At 48.0% G+C, this 17,684-nt stretch overlaps 1 protein-coding gene across 4 annotated transcripts in view; it reads right to left on the reverse strand.

Annotated features, from left to right (window-relative positions):
* Nucleotides 1-17,684, reverse strand: part of SH2D3C (SH2 domain containing 3C) — a 56,413-nt gene that overhangs the window by 6,275 nt on the left and 32,454 nt on the right. For 3 of the 4 annotated variants that reach the window (XM_040404957.1, XM_040404958.1, XM_040404959.1), the window contains 6 exons: nt 15,338-15,377; nt 3,113-3,241; nt 2,584-3,020; nt 2,199-2,323; nt 1,576-2,114; nt 294-409 (listed from right to left, as the gene is read on the reverse strand). In XM_040404957.1, coding sequence (XP_040260891.1) covers nt 294-409; nt 1,576-2,114; nt 2,199-2,323; nt 2,584-3,020; nt 3,113-3,241; nt 15,338-15,377 — 1,386 coding nt within the window. Of the gene's footprint in view, nt 1-293; nt 410-1,575; nt 2,115-2,198; nt 2,324-2,583; nt 3,021-3,112; nt 3,242-9,502; nt 9,843-15,337; nt 15,378-17,684 lie in introns of those variants that run through there. The other variant, XM_040404960.1, reaches the window with a different exon arrangement.

Genomic DNA, 17,684 nt, shown 5'->3' on the forward strand with positions numbered 1-17,684 from the left:
GGAGTGGTGGTCATTTACTGAAACCGTTATTTTTTTATGGTCTTTTTGGTACATTTTACACCGGCCTTGCTGTCGGAAGATGCGCCTAATTCATGACGGGGCGTGCACCGAGTTATAAATTAGGCGCCTCTTTGGTAGTCTTTGCGCCTGCCGGAAAATCTAGGGGCTGGCGTAGGTTTTTGGCGTAACATTAGGAGGAGAGGACTCTCTACTACAAGTTATCTCTGCCAATCAGCGTGACGCTGCTGATCACATCACCCACACGTGCCATTCATTATATGTTCTCCACGCACCTTTCGAGAAGGTCAAGCCGCAGCTGGCGGCCATGCGGCAGCGTCAGGAGCTCCATGCCTGAGCTGACTCCCATCATCCTCTGCGTCTCCTTGGTAACACCGAGTATCCTGGCAACCTGGAAGCGACACGAAGATGGAGATTAATCTCTCTTAATTGCAAATAGATTGTCGCCTCATCTTGTGGGAAGGATTCCCGAAGGGGGTGGTAATAAACACGGTAATGGCCATCATTTCACTTCAGTAGTGCCAGCGTTAATGAGACCTGGATGACATCATCATGACATCACTGCTGTAACTAAAAATAATCCTCATCGAAGCCAAACCTTAAACGTATTTCCCTACAGAGTTTAAGGTCGTGTGCCTTGACTATGATTATAAGGCTACGACTTCAAATTACTAAATTATTTTAACCTAATTTTTTTAACCCTCGCCCCCTCCCTCAATTAAATAAATAAATAAATCAGACTGATCTATTTTTCGAAAACCCTGCCCATTGTTCTTATTTAGAGGGACTGTCCATTTTGCCAATCCTTTTTTATTGGAAGGGTACCCGTGATGGTAAACTGATCACAGGGTGTCACTCTGTTGGGGCCCCACAGCGAACCGGACAGCTGTCACCTCTCCTGACACGTCTGTGACTACTTGCATCCGCCATGACTCTATGTTGTGCCATTCCTCTCTCATTCCTACTAGAAGTTTATGAATTAATTGCCAGCAGTCTGGAATGAAAGTCCAGCTGGGTGTTACCAGTTGGGGGTGTGACCCTGCACAGTCTGACACTAGTGCTTGCCGGTGTCAGACTGTGCAGGGATATGCCTCCAATTGGTAACGCCCAGGTGGATCATTATTGCATACTGTTGGTGGTTCATACATAAACCTCTAGTAGGAATAATAGAGGAATAGCACAACATACCGTAATTGTAAGAGTAGATGGATTGTTATTACATGGAGAATGCAAATACAGTTGCTAAAACAGACATGTCAGGAGGGGGTGACCTCTTTAAATATCCTGCGGCGCCACCACAGGTGAAATTAAGCATTACACAGTGCCCATTAAAACCAATAGGCTGGCTGTGCAATAGGCTGGCTGTCCCTTTAGAGCAGGCATGCCCAACCTGCGGCCCTCCAGCTGCAAAACTACAACTCCCAGCACGTCTGGATAGCCTACAGCTATTAGGGCATGCTAGGAGTTGTAGTTTTGAAACAGCTGGAGGGCCGCAGGTTGAGCATCCCTGTTTTAGAGGCTTTTTGCGGATTCTTTGATGAAATCCATGCTCCTTACCTCGCAGTCTGTTTTGGTGATATGCTGGGCAATGGTCTTTGCATCGACCTCCGAAAACAGCTCCTTGACCTTCTTCAGGATGCACATCTCCAGGGGCTTGTTGTCTGCGGGGATCAGCATGGACTTGAAGGCGGACGGGTTAAAAGAAGATTTGGCTTCTATACTTGGGGCAGTAAAAGAGAGCCTGTCCTTGTCAGTATCTTCCACCGCATGGTTGATGCCTGCCCTAACGCCTTCATCCACTTTTAACCTTTCCACGTAGCTCTTGGTCGGCAGAGGTTTGTTGTGGGTGTCATGTGTCGGGGAGGCTGGGCGTAGCTGGCAGTAATGTCCGTTATCGGGGTCACTGTAACTGTTTATAGAGGGCGAGGGAGAGATTTGTGGGTAGCCGTGACTGGGTGTGGAATGGGAGGTTTCAGCCATGTTTAATGTGGCCTTGTTATTTGCTGGATTCACGTAAGGTTCACTGGATCTTCTCAGCACCGGAGAACCGGGAGTCACCGTTCCTGCTGGAGGTCCCTGCGGCTTCACCCTAACGACTGAACAAAGGCATATATGTTATGGTTGATATGGACGGACAGGAGGACAACGGCCCTCACTATGGTTTTCACCTTTGTACCTACCTGTACCATAGGCCGGGGATCCAGGGGTCTCAGAAATGGGGGACATTGGGGAGTGTAGGTCTTGGATTTGGTCCACACTGACTGCACAGTTTCTGATAATATCTCTGTGATGTGGGGAGGAGGTGCTGGAAGGAGAAGATAACATTATATAGCATACGATCAGAAGCCAGTATGTCCTGCACCCTTGATGGACCATTATAAATGGTCAGAATTGTTGACTATTAGCTGACGTCTTCCAAACCTCATCCCCCATCTAAATTTTCTGCCCTACGTTCTCCTGGCTTGGAAGAACCTTGAAATCTTTGGCTACATCCATATACAGGGACTGGACATTCTCGATCTCAATGGTTATTAGACTATGACTATTCTTGGGAAACGTCCCTACCTGTTTGCGCATCCATTGCTCTTGGTGATCTTGTCGGCAGTGAGACCATCAGTCATGGTGATGCTTCTTCTCTTCATATGTCCCTTCTGTGGGCTCTGAGTACCTGGCCTTCCCGGTGACAGTCCATAGCTGGCTTCCAGGTATCGCAGTGGAAATGTCCGGTTGATAGGACAGAAGATGAGCGCGCCACTCTGATCCGAGACAGCTCTTCGGCTGCCGACATAAAAGCGCACCAGGGATGGGATGTTGTCGAAGCTCTCCTGTTCGAAGAGATACTGGATACGGGTGTAGCTGTCACTGGTTTTCACCATCACCTTGTTGATCTTGAAATGAAGAGGCTCGTTCTTCCATCGACAAGTCAGCACATAGTCACCCAGGCTGGTCAACGAGTCCCTGATGAGAAAGTCTCCGGTCCTATGCACCAAGCTCTCAGACACCTGAGTCAATGGAAGGACAAGCCCAAGTTACTCCCTCAATCATCATGGCCTTTAGTAGGAGCAGTGATGAAAGAGGTTAAACGCCACATTACCTCTCGTGGTATGCGCCCGTGGTACCAGGCGTGGCTACGCAGGTCTGAGCTGTTCAGTTTTAGCTCCTCTTCGAGCTCCTTGTGCAGCTTCTCCGGTGGAGTATCCAAGATGTACTTCTCCTTGGAGAACTGTAGGAACATGAAGCACATTATCGGTCACAAATGGGGCCTACAGCTTTTTAGAGGAGCGCCGTCTGTCATGTAGGAGAAGATCTAAACTATAGCCTCGCCTTCTGGATCAAACGCAGCGATTCTTCTCTATAGACCGAGACTATATGAATACAGCAGCCTCGCTATTAATAGGGACATGTGTGCCAGGACTAACGTGGGCAGATGGAAAGATGGCTTGTTCTTGGCACCGATCAACATGGTGGACTGTATTCACCATCTGATGAGGCATGAAAGGATGGACTGCTGGGCCAAAACCTGGAGTAATCTTGCGCAGTCCATATTGCACTAACATCTCTATTCTGCTATTGCCACATGCTACGTGTACAAACCATGTTCTACCAAGAGCAACCATTCATTTTAAAGGAGTTGAGCAGTAATACAAGACACAACCCATGGCGATAGGGTTATGGGAGAAAGCAGCAATGTTCTTTCTAATCCGGGCCAACCCCTTTTAACATTTTGGAGTCTGGGAAAGTTGGGTGGCCTAGCAAGATGTACAAGAGAGTGATATTCACTGTGGAAGCTGTATTGTCGGTTATCTTGGTTGATCCTGCTAGAAGTTACGAAGGAATTACTAGCAGTTTGCAGTGAAGGTCCAGATGGGTGATACCAGTTGAGGGTGTGTCCCTGCACAATCAGTTCTGCCAGTGTCACAATCCCTACTGGTAACACCCATCCAGACCTTCATTGCAAACTGCTAGTAATTCCTTTATAACTTCTAGTAGGAATCATGAAGGAAGGGCACAACATAGAAACATAAACATAGAAACATAGAATGTGTCGGCAGATAAGAACCATTTGGCCCATCTAGTCTGCCCAAGATAGTCATAAGAATAGATGCTCCACAATTGTTATTTCATGGGGGATGCAAGTAGTTGCTAAAACAGACATGTCAGGAGAGGCGAGAGGTCCTCTTTAAGTACCAGGGCCTACGTGCAACTGTGCCTCATCATTTCCTTATGATATACACAGCTTGGAGACTAGGGACTACGGCAGTGCGTTCTCTCCCTTCTGCACCACTTAGGTGACAAAGCCCAATGTGAAGCAGGAGGATTTCATCTTAAAGGGAATGTGTCATCAGCAAATTAGCTATTAGTTAAATTTGGTGATTTTTTAAATTTTATTTTCCATGTTCCTACCTATATATTTTTTTTAAAGTCCTAAAAATCCTGCATTTTTTTTGCACCGTCAAGACTTTCTCTTGTTTCAGAGCATCCACATGGGCCACTGACATGACGGTCAGGAGGGGACCTCATTGACTTCTATCGCAGCGTTTTCTAGCCAGGCTCTGTGCAGAGGTCAGGAGGGAGTAGATAAGCTTTAATATCACCTATTGTCAATAGTAAATCCTTTGTTATCTATACAGAGGTGATATATGTCATTCTGATGATAATGAAATGACTGCTGAAAAGTTACCTGTACAGAACAAGAAGTCTTAACATAGTGGCCAGTGTGAGACATATCAAAAGCTTGATCGGTGGGGGTCTGAGCGCTGAGGAACCCACTGATGGTTAGAACGAGGAGAGAGAAGCGCTCGCATATTGTGCTTCTACCCCCTCGTTCTAGCAATCTGTGGGGGTCTCAGCGTTTAGACCTGCACCAATTAAAACTTTTGATATGTCTCTATGACATATCCAAAGTTTTACCAAAACTCAGTAAATCTTAAAATTCTGCAGTTTTCTCGGTGGCCACTAGGCCTAATAATAAAGACTTCCTGTTCTGTACAGGTAACTTTTCAGCAGTCATCTCATTATCATCAGAATGAAAAGTTATCACCTATATATAGCCATTGCATTTGCTATGGGGCCCCACAGGTTGAGGGGCCCTATCAGGTGCAAGATCATTGCTCTTTTTTTTGTGAGGAATAACAATATGGCGGCTTTTTGCTATAAGGTGGGGTTTCTGATATATGGCGCTATTATATATATATATATACTTGTAATTATTGCTTTTAATTTCTTACATTACGTGGTGGGGCCCCATCTTATTTTGCTATGGCGTCCTATAAATTATAGTTACACCCCTGTCTATGACATATCCAGTTTTTCCAAATCTCAGTGACCCTTTAGACATAGACAGGGACGTTGAAATTTTTTTACAAAAAAATTCTAAAAACAATGTGATTTAAATAACAGATCCCTTTAGGAACTAGTGACACTGCGTGATGACGTCACTAATCTGGATTTCACCATAGCAAGCGATCTAGAGAAATGTCATTCATCGCCTTTGCTTATGGGGCCCCCGGTTTAACAGGATCAACGTAAACCACTTAATTCAGCCTGGTAATTCCCTTTCACACACGGGGGGCGATGGCTCTGACGGTTCGTGTGTACGGCGGGGAATAGGTTTAAAGCGTTTATTCTTTATCAGTCCAGGTGGCAGCTCCTGCATTTCTCTGCCGTAGCCCACGCCAAGATAATTCCCCCTCCGCAGAAAATCGGATATCAAAGCTGGTCTGGCTCCTTGAATGATACAGACGGCATCGTCTGCATTGTAATGAGCTTTTGTGGCCACGGGGACACCTGAGCACGCCGCCCCCCCCCCCCCCCTCCCTGCACTGGAAAAGCAATGATGTAATGCTCTGAGTCAGCTGGATCCCTAGCACAGCCTTGATGTGCTCGCCAGAGAATCAGATTGCAAGCTCTTTGGGGTCAATTTAACCTTTTTTCTACCCTAATAGAGGTCGACCATGCGCTTTGCGCGCCGCATAACGCACAGATTACAACCATCCTTACAGCTCTCGCACGTGCCGTCGCCCAACTTTCCTGGAGTCCGGAACGGCACACCGGTCTAGTTGTATACTCCCTGCCTCTAATGCCCCATAACTAGGCATGACCACGGCCATATTGGTAGGAATTACATACAAATTAATATTTCTGGTGTTCGTGGTTATTTTAGCCGCGCGCGCACGCCACGGCGGCGTTTTATCTGAATTTACAATCCTATTATCTGCAGTCTTGGGAGATTTGGATAAAATGTGGCTGTTTAATACAGACTGGAGATCGCTTAAATGGAACGTATTTGCAGCTAGCGAGCCCACTGGGAAATTACGGAAAACAGTAACAACTCTTTCCCACCCCATCGTCAGATTAATTAAAGTAAATCCGAGGGGTCTCTACCCAGCAGCTGCTCACGGCATGTGATTTACGTCAGCATTTCCCCCCATATTAGTTGCGTTGCACATTTCCACCCTGACCTCTCTGGGTCCGAGGGCAGCTGCAAATACTATAGGCAACGCAAGAGGGGGGGGGGGGGATATTAAAATTTTGTATTTTCTCTGAAAATTAGGGACAGACCCTGCAAATTCAGGACTGTTGGCAAGTCTGTGATTTATGGCAGTGTTTTCTACAGACTATTAGGACCCAATCTTGTAAGAAGGCCCCCTCAGTGTACATGGGGGGGCTACAAATACGATAGGCAATGCAAGGAATAAGGTAGTGGGGGGGGGGGGGGGTTACTGGCATAAATCTTATGACTTTCTCTGAAAATTAGGGACAGACACTGCAAATTCAGGACTGTTGGCGAGTACGTGATTTATGGCGGTGTTTTCTCTAGACTATTTGGACCCGATCAGGGGACTACAAATACAGGCAATGGCAGGACTGTATGTGGGGTGGGGGAAGCTGGCATAAGGCCTTGTGCACACAAACGTTTTTTTTTTTCGCATCCATGTCCGATCCCTATTTTTTCCGGATTGCACACGGACCCATTTATTTCCATGCGTTCGTAAAGGAAAACCCGACAGCACACGGATTTCCATCTGCATCCGCAATTATAAAACATGTCCTGTTCCGCAGACAAGAATAGTGATTTCTAGTAATGGGGGTGAGGCCTAGTTCACACGATCGTTTTTTTTGTGTTCCATATACGGTCCGTATACGGAACCATTCATTTCAATGGTTCCGCATTCAAAACGGAATGTGTTCCGTAAGGATTCCGTTTCCGTATTTCCGTTCCGTTGAAAGATAGAACATGTCCTATTATTGCGCGCAAATCACGTTCCGTGGCTCCATTCAAGTCAATGGGTCCGCTAAAAAAACGGAACACATACGGAAATGCATCCGTATGTCTTCCGTATCCGTTCTTGCTGAACCATCTATTGAAAATGTTATGCCCGGCCCAATTTTTTCTATGTAATTACTGTATATTGTATATGGCATACGGAAAAATGGAAAGGAAACGGAAACACAACGGAACTCAAAAACGGAACAACGGATCCGTGAAAAAACGGACCGCAAAAAACTATAAAAGCCATACGTTCGTGTGAACTAGGCCTGAGAAAAATGCGCACTGCACGCGGAAGGTGTCAGTGTTTTGCGGACTAGTTTGCGGACCGCAATACGGAGACGGTTGCGTGCATGAGGCCTAAATCAATTTTCATGTAAGGAGAGAAATGGGCAATGCCAGGAAACATTGGCATGGTCAAATAAAAATCATAGTCCTGACATGGGACAAAATGCTAAGATAAGTTGCTTGCATCAAAAGATATATTCTACCGCGCATCCCCCCCCCCCCTCCCCCAATATTCGTGGCATTACGCATAATATTTGCAGCCTCCTCGGACCCCCGTCTCCTAAAACGAGCTGTCTCTTTCTCTCTCTATTAGACAACCTTTGCACACCGCAGCACAATTATCCCCGTGGTTCTGTCCACGCTGCGACTAAAGGGGCTACAGAGGAGGCCGCTCTAATTACTGGTGGGGACATTCAGCCTAAATATTCCCCGGAGAGGCCGAGGCTTAAGTAGATGCCGTTGCCATGACGACCCACTCCCCCCGTCAAGGCTGCGGCTCTCCTCCGTGGTGCGGTCTGACAACTTCCTTCTGACTGGGTCTGTCTACTGTCACAAACCCTCACCATCCATCCATTACTACATGGAGAGGGAGGGGGGCGGGGGTTCTGGGGCAGAAATGCTTGATATGGCTATATTACTATACAGCGTAGGATATGGCGGTTGTATATAGGGTGATGGTAGTTGGCCCTATATGTAATCATAAGAAGGGGGAATACGGTTGGTGCCCTCTGGCCACCCGGCTTGTAAGCGCTCCATGTTTCTAGCTCATTTCATTTTGCACGTCTCGCTGTGTCCCGAGGGGACGCGGTGACTGATCTCTCCCCCGAGGACGCCATCATCGACGCAGAAGAACACATGGCGTCAGCCGTTTAACCCCATCCTGGATCCCATCGAAAACCCTAGGAGTCATTCAATTCTTCGCTGATAGAACAATGGCCCCCGATGCACCTGTAGTGATTATTTTTTCATTTGGGGGGGACCTGAGCTCACCCCCCCCCCCAATCTGTGGGGTACCGCATATGCTGTCTGGGCTGCCATTGGTTAGAAATGATGTCATGGCTCCGAGAACCTGGTAATAAGCTATTGGCGGAGGTGCAGGGAGGCTGACGTCACCGGAGTAACACCCAGTCATTCATGGATTGCTCCATCAGTAACCCTCTCCATGCCAGAACGGCAGGAATCACTTCTGGGTTCATCCCCCCAGCTGATCCAGAACTTTCAACTGTCGGACGCGGCACCTTCTGCCGCAGGGTACCGGCGGTGCTAGACTCTGCAATAACATCAGGTACCACGCATTTCAAGACATTGGATCATGTAAGGCTTCTGGTCTAACAAGCCCAAGGAGCACCAATTGCAATGTGCTTTACGAACCCCCAATTCATGGACTTCAAACCTTAGAACGTCCAATTGATTTGGAAAATTGGTTCTTTGCCCACAATTTCCAAGACCCATGCCAAATGTTTCACCCTGTCCTGCCAACATACAATTGGTGTACAATCAATGTGTACAATCACATATATCACACGTGTTTAACCCTGAGCATGTTCTCTGCACCTGGTCTAGGCATCTACTGAAGACCCAAGAAACTTCCCTCCATTGGCAATCGGGTGATGTCCTCAAAGAACATAGAGAGTCATTTTCCACCCCATCTCTAGATGTGATTCGCAACGTGTTCATCTCCACAGCAACTTATGGACCTCAGTCCGTCCAATAAGTATATCCTGCGTCTAGATTCAATTTTTCAGTGGAGACGGGCAGGTGGACCCATGCAAGCTGGCGAGAAGACGTCATGCCCCTCCACCTGTGAACAGTCTTACCTGTGCCTGGCATCTAAGGATGGATAGGTCGACGGAGAACGATGGAAAGAAGTCATAGAAGACCGATGCCTACAGATGAGATGTTTTTTTAGGCGTTGTAGGTTCTTACCTGTACCTGCATAAAAGACCCCCGGTAGAAGCAGCATGCCGCTGCTGACAGGGCGCTCCACAAGCTGCAGCGTTCGGTCATGGTGAGAGCAAATCCTCCATCCAAATTCGGAGAAAATAAGGAAAAAACCCAATAGGAGGTTGAGTGATAAATCCCCTTGTCGGCGTGCGCCGGCGGTGGAGCGTCTCGTACAACTGATGTTGGCTACTGGTGCTGATGCTGCTGTTGGATTGCAGGCTGATGCTTCAAGCATTACCTCATCCCTTGTCAAAAGAGCATCATGGGAGGAGACGGAGCGCTCGTAGAAATCCGGCTACGGCCACAGCCTCTCCTCCTCCTCCTCCTCCCTCTCTGGCTCTTATCTCCCAATTCCCTTTTTCCGCCTCTCCAGGCTTACACCTCCCCCTTTCTAGGGATTTTAGGCTTGGAAGGAGGGTTACTAGGTGGATGAATGAATGAAGTTTTCGGCTGGTGGGGGGCAGGGCAGGGCAGGAATGTGAGGTTACTGGTAGCATCTCAGATTGCGGTCCAGGTCCCTTTAAGAAAATAGTCACTTAAAGGGCATTTTCATGGAGTATTTTTTTTTTACTTGTGATTATTGGTGCGTGTAAATGGACAAAATTATAATATATTAGTTGAGAATGCTTACGATCTATCTCTCATGGACAGTGTTATCTCTGTATTGGGGGCGTGATCCTTTTATTCACCTATGACCCGAAGGCTTTCTGAGGGGGTCCAGCAGGAGGACAGACAACCGGGGGTCCCCGTGTAATGAGACTGTGTGGGTCTCTTCCTCTTCCAGTTTATCATACAGTTCCTCTCTTACATGTCTCCCCAGAAACTGCGACCTATGAAATCTGCAACCTAAGGGCTCGTTCACACGACCGTGTAAAGCCCGTGCTGTGGACTGCAAATTGCGGTCCACAATGCACGGCCACCGACCGTGGCCCAGCCGCATGGGGATCGTGGACCCATTCACTTGAATGGGTCTGCGATCCGTCCGTTCCGCAAAAAGATAGAGCATGTGCTATCTTTTTGCGGTGCGGAGGCACGGAACGGAACCCCAGGAAGCACTCTGTAGTGCTTTCGTTCCGCATCTCCTGATTTGCAGACCCATTGAAGTGAATAGGTCCACATCCGTGATGCGGAATGCACACGGAACGGGGCACATGTATTGTGGATCCGCAAATGCGGTCCGCAATACGGCAACGGGCAGCACAAGGGCTCGTTCACACGAAAGTATTTTGCGTTCCGTATACGGGCCGTTTTCTGCGTTTCGCATACGGTCCGTTAACGGAACAATTGATTTCAATGGGTCCGCAAAAGATGCGGACAGCACTCTGTGTGCTGTCCGCATCCGTTGCTCCGTTCCGTGGCCCCGCAAAAATTATGTCCGTTTTGCGGACAAGAATAGGCATTTCTATAATAGGCCTCCTGTTCCGTTCCGCAAAATGCGGAAGGCACACGAGCGCCATCTGTGTTTTGCAGATCCGCTATTTGCGGACTGCAAAAAACGGCACGGTCGTGTGAACGAGCCTACGGCCTCATGCACATGACCGTATGTATTTTGCTGTACACAAAAAACGGATCCGCAAAAAATACAGATGACGTCCTACTTTTTTGCAGAACGGACATACAGAAATGGAATGCACACAGTAACTTTTTGGCTGACCCATTGAAATGAATGGTTCCGCATACGCTCCGCAAAAAAAACTGAACAGACACAGAAAGAAAATACGTTCGTGTGCATGAGGCCTAAGGCTGTATTCAGACGCTGTGTGTTTTATCGACGCAGCGCGGCCAACCGATGACATGTTGGTAGCTCCGAGTCCTATGGGTGCAGTCCGAGGAAATCTCCGACTGCACCGCAGCATTGGGAAGACTTGGATTATAAAGCTGATGTGTGAATGACCCCCCTCGATTGCAATGCGGTCTGTGTGCCGTCGGCGTAGTCTGTGCAGACTCGAGCAGCACGCGGACAGGAACATCGCCTGTCGGAGTCTGATAGTGAGAAGCTGCTCTTAAAGAGGTTGTCCCATGAAAAATATTTAACATTTTTCACACCAGAACCTGAACCTGAATCTGAATACTTTTGTAATTGCATGCAATTAAAAATTTTGTATCGGAGTTATTCAATGAACTCTATCTGTACAGCGCCACCTGCTGTTTGTTCTTTTTCTAATTTCTCTGTCCTGCTCATCGAGATGGAAGCACGCGCTCAGTTCCAGCCTTCAATTGCCCCTAGCTGCAGCAGAAAGGACATGTCCCCTGAGAAAGGACACAGCCCCTGAGCTGACAGTTTGAATAAATCTAGCAGAGCAACTGGAGCAATGAACGGGGAGATCTCCGGATCCATGTGTGGTACAGGGCTGGTTGTAAGTAAGTCCAAATTTTCATATTTCATAGGATAACCCCCTTTAAGGTGGCAGTGGGCACTGGGCACCCTATAAGGCCCCATTCACACAGGGTTTTTTGCCAGTTGAAGCTGTGCTAAATCTGCCTCCCAATGTGCGATGCACTACATGCAGCTGCGCTTTATAGCTGCGACCGCACCAAGAATGAGTACGTCCTATCTTGGCATGGTGTCTGGAGGGACGCAGCGGGCGTCAGCTGGCACAATTCATTGGAGCTCCGTGGCATTCCCACTGAAAACCCACAGCAGAAACAGATTTTTTCCTTTGCTAAATCTGCAGTGTGAACAGGGCCTTACCTGTTTTATAGCTGCACAGATTGCACACATGGTATGCCCGCCCCGGTGCCCAATGCCATGCACTCCAAGTGCAGATACTCAATAGTGAGATATTTTGGGGGGGGGGGGGGGGGGGGGGTTTCAGTGCAGCCCTTCTATCTCTGTGCCAAGACCTGCGGCGCTGCAGACCCTATATAACCCCTGTAGTTTTCCGGGGAACCAGCCACGTAATCAATGTTAGGACCAGGGCTGGTCAGCCAACACATTTTAAGATAATGCTGCCATATACAGTCAACTTTCTACCACCATATAGTACCCAAACAGTAGAGCAGCGATATCCCTCTATACATGTGCCCGCAGCTTGTGAGAGGCGGCATCTCTGCCTGTTGCCAAGTCTTGTAAATTTACAGGGCCGAGTTCTTGGCAAGGTTAAGTCTACAGACAAGTGTCTGTCCTCATTGGCCCAGATACACTTGACAGATGCTCTATTCTGTGAGGCTGCGACAAATGCGAGCAGACATGTGGCGGCACAGAGCGAAGCTCTCATCTTCAGTGTCACCGAGGGGATGAGCGGAAGAGAGCTCTCAGGCCGCGCGCTGCAGCGCTCTAACCTCTCAACCGGAGGATGACCTATACCAGGGATGGCCAACCTGAGGCTCTCCAGCTGTTGCAAAACTACAACTCCCATCATGCCCGGACAGTCTACAGCAGGGCATGGTGGGAGTTGTAGTTTTACAACAGCTGGAGAGCCGCAGGTTGGCCATGCCTGACCTATACACTGTTAGAAATTTGGTTCCCCAAGGGGTAGTCTGGGATTTTCATACTGACGGCCTATCCTCAGGACAGATCATCAATGTGAGATCGGCGTGGGTCCGACTCCCGCCAATCAGTTTTGAAGAGGCTGCGGCGCTCTGGTGAGCGTTCATCGGTCACATGGTGCGGCTCAGTCCCATTCAAATGAATGGGATTAATCTGCAATACCAAGAACTGCCACTATCCAGCGCCGCAGCCTCCTCAAGCAGCTGATCGACGAGGGTGCTGCTGGGTGCTGGACTCCCGTCAATACGATACTGATGACCTATCCTGAGGAGAGGTCATCAATATTAAAAACCCGGACAACCCAGTTGGTCATTGACCAACATTTTTATGCTTCTCTTTGGCGTAAAATTGGCGCACGACCATTTAAAAAGTCTCAAAAACGACAATTTTACAGCAAAAAGAAGCGTTAAACTGTTGGTAAATGAGAATTGGCGTTTTTACCCGCCTTTCGAGACAAAGGAGTGTGGAGAGAGTGGCGGGGGCGTGCCAGAGCCGTCATTCCTGCTATGGCAAAGTTACGTCAGGAAAAAGAGATAAAACCTACTAGGGCATAGATTTTACGGCAGGCGCAAAGACTACCAAAGATGCATCTAATTTATAACAAGACGCACACCAACGTCATAAATTAGGCGCATCCTCCGGCAGCAAAGCTTGCGTAAAAAAAAAGGACTAAAAAGGTCATCCAAAAAATGACGCTCTTAGTAAATGACTGTGTTATGTCTAGTGCAGGAGATGAAGAGGCGGAGCATGACACAGATTCGAAAACATCAAAGACGTACGCGTTGCTCCGCCCACTCAGACCCTGCGCTTAGCATTACACAATATAAACTCATCCCGAGAGTTCCTTTAATATATTATTTCGCCGCAGGTGAATTCGCCTGGCGTATATTAGGGCGATAGCGGCTGTTGTGGGAAGAAGGACCCTTTTGTTTTCAGGAGAAGCTTCTGGCAGCAGTTTACTCCCCTCTCTCCATTGACGAAACATGCATACTCAGCCAGAGTGAGCATGCATGTGTATGGGGGGGGGCTCAGGAAAAATAGCTGTTGAACATGCATGGGTCCAACATTTCTTGAGCCTTGGCTTTTGACCATGACTTGCCCTCGCCTTGAACTCAAAGCTGTGACCGACCGCCTCTGACCTGTCTGACAACATCTTTTCTCACCTCCATCTTTGTCAGATCCTTGTTGGGGTTGCACATGAGACGGTGTCTCCTGACCATCTGACGGTCTCCTTCAGCCAGCTTTTTCCTCTAGACCCTAGTGCATGAGCATCCGACAACGCCTCTGCAACGCTCCCTCCCCACCATACCAGACTGGGGCATCTACACCATATGGAAGCATAATTTGGCACTAGACCACCCGCATCCTGGCTTCATTGCAATGGGACTTGTTAGAAGGGGACAAGTGACAGGTATCTCACCCGACTCCCCCGTACACATACATGCTCGACTCGGCCGACACCTCTGGCAATGGAGACACCTCTGGCAATGGCTTATGCCCCTGGGGAACAATGGATCAGCCATGATAAGATTCATTGTACCCTGGCCTATCCTTCTGTCGGGGGAGAGCCCCATTAGATTCACCCACTTTGGAAGGTTTGGCCTTGAGAGGAGATTTAGTCAAGGAAGCATCGTGTCCTCCTGGTCCGGATGGATAGGATGGCGCTAATCAGCACCATTGTAATCTTTGCTGTGGCACCCCCCATTTCAATGTACACCCCAAGCTTCAACAAATATGACGATATATAAACATATAACGATCCGATCCTTGTGAACCAACTTAAAGGGATTCTCCAGGATCGGTAAAACATGGCTTTCGTCCTAAAACAGCGCCACCCCTTGGGGTTGCATCTGGTATTGCAAACTGAAGCTCAATGGAAGAGAATGGGGCTAAAGCTGCAATACCACAAACTACCTGCAGACAAAGGTGGCGCTTTTCTTCTTTTTTTTTTTTTGCAACATCCTGGACATCCCCTTTACAGTATAAGGCCTCATGCAAGGAGACCGTATTTTGGGTCCAATCAGAGATCGCACAAGGACCCTTTCATTTCTACGGGGCCTCATCCGTGTGCGGTTTGCATCCGTGCTCCCCGTTCCGCAAATTATAGAACATGTCCTATTCTTGCTCAACTAGGTAAATGCGGGATGCTCACGGAAGGAATTCACGGTTTGCGGACTGTAAAATACGTATGCCGTGTGCATGAGGCCGAACGCAGATAATGCTGTCTGCAGCATCGATATCATTTGACTGTATACTGGGAGCTGCTAATCCTCCGGGTGGCGGACACGGGATAAACATATGGTGATAAGAGACCGACCGATCCTTACCTTCACGTACTCACTTCCACCATCCAGGCTATTACAAGTGCTGCAAGAGAGAGAGAGAAGAAACATTAGGAAAAATTATAGTGCATTTTTTTTAAGAAACAGCGCCACTCTTGACCACAGGCCATATCTGGTACTGCAGCTGGTTTATAATAAATAATACAGTATATGAAAGTTTCATGATAAACTTTCAACCCTATCATGAAATCCTTGGGCTGCATGTGAGATAATAACCAACGTGTGATTCCCCCGCAGGAAATCGGCCATTTTGCTTTTTTGTCGCTCTACGCGCTCTTCCATTTCTGGATCTCCCTGCGGACCCATTCGGCTAGGAGGGCAGAGGATGTTCTGTTCTCAGTCAGGTTTCCGGGCCGGGGTGAATCACTAAAGGGTCAAGAACCAGGGTGTGACTCCTCCTGGATGGAGGCGATGGGCAGGAAACACCATGCTTCATCCATGAATGTGGACAATGGAAGGCTTCCTCCCTGATGTCCCTGCATCCTCTAATGTCAAGAGGGGGAAAATAATAACTTACACGTACACAGGCTTATTACCTGAGTCACGATGACGGCTGCGTGCACAGAGTATATATATATATATCCACATGTCGTACCTATGAACAAGCATTAGGCGGCATATGGGGGTTCAACGGGGGTCTTATAGCATGCCGAGCCTAGGGGAGTCCTGGCCAATAGATATATGTCTATGGCCAAATAGAATTGTTCACTACATAAAGAGGACACTTACCAGATTGCAAATCACCAAAGGAAAAAAAAAATGGCAAAAGATTTCTGCTCTGAAGCCTGCTGAACTGTGAATGCAGCTCTGGGCTAGGCTATTACTGGCTGTGACTAAACCAGTAATGGATTATACGTTATAGTGTAGGTAAACTGGTATTTAAAGGAGAACCTGCACTAACAGCATAGGCATTATGCACATTGGTTTTCCGTAGATCTTAAAGGGGGTGTCTGGTTTAGGGGGAAAAAAAACTAAAAACTTATAGGGAATTCTGGGTGCATAAAGGGGTACTCCGTTCATGCTCGTGTTTTACACCAACAGCCCATCAATAAGAAATTTGTAATACATTATTTCCCCTGTAGGGGTGCTGCAAGGAGATTAAACACTTGCTGCCCGGCCGCCCCCCCTCAGGACACAGATGATCACTGAGAGTCCCAGCAGCGGGACACCCAATGATCGGCTTACTTTGGGGGGGACCCCTTAGGCTGATGTCCATGGTCGGTAGACATTCTCAGTTTACCAACAAGGGTGCATCGCAGTCTAATATTCTCTCTTTTTACGATAAAAGGGCGATGCAAAAATATATATAGATTTTTACATGTATGGAAAATATTCCTGCGCCAATACGGGTACAGCCTGATGTGTACGAGGGCTTGCCTATGGCAGACGTCAAGGGTGGGGCATATTGGATTTTACATGTCCGATCCTTTGTATTAACAGTCTCTGGCTTTGGCTGAGCATGCATGTTAAAAGGGAAGTCCGGGAACAAACCAAGGACAGTCCTCCTCTATGCATAACTTTTTTGGGTGGTCTTGTATTGGAGTCTATACAATTTCCTACTACAGACCACTAAAGGGAACCTGTCACCAGGTTCATGGACTATTATCTGCAGTAAAACATGGAGCCCAGATCGCTATTTTTTATTTTACTACTGCCCCCTGCTGTCAGTTCCCAAAGCAATGCTTAGGCCTCATGCACACGGCCGTTGTTTTGGTCCGCATCCGAGCCGCCGTTTTGGCGGCTCGGATGCGGACCCATTCACTTCAATGGGGCCGCAAAAGATGCGGGTAGCACTCCGTGTGCTGTCCGCATCTGTTGCTCCGCTAAAAAAATATAACATGTCCTATTCTTGTCCTCGCTTTGCGGACAAGAATAGGCATTTATATTGAAGGCTGTCCGTGCCGTTCCGCAAGTTGCGGAACGCGCACGGACGCCATCCATGTTTTGCGGATCCGCGATTTGTGGACCGCAAAACACACACCACGGTCGTGTGCATGAGGCCATAGTCAGGACTCCTTTGCATACACACAGGAGTCCTCTCCATTATGTCAGTACAGTTGTCCGGACATTTCAGAGCTGATGGCGGGGGGGAAGAGGGGTCAAAAAAATTGAGGTCGGGACTCCTTATCTGTAGTATTACTGCAGACAATAGTCCAATATCCCCTTTAAATTTGCACCTAGAGTGATCTACCTGGCAGGTAAGTTGTATCAGGGCACAGTAGTAGGTAATCAGATTACCGCCTCCAGGTTCTACCTACCGCACAAGTAGGACCAAGTCCATGCGGTGGTATAAGGAGAACATGCAGCATTGCTTCCAGATAAGGATTGTGCC

This window comes from Bufo bufo, chromosome 8, assembly GCF_905171765.1.
Source record: "Bufo bufo chromosome 8, aBufBuf1.1, whole genome shotgun sequence".
NCBI lineage: Eukaryota > Metazoa > Chordata > Amphibia > Anura > Bufonidae > Bufo > Bufo bufo.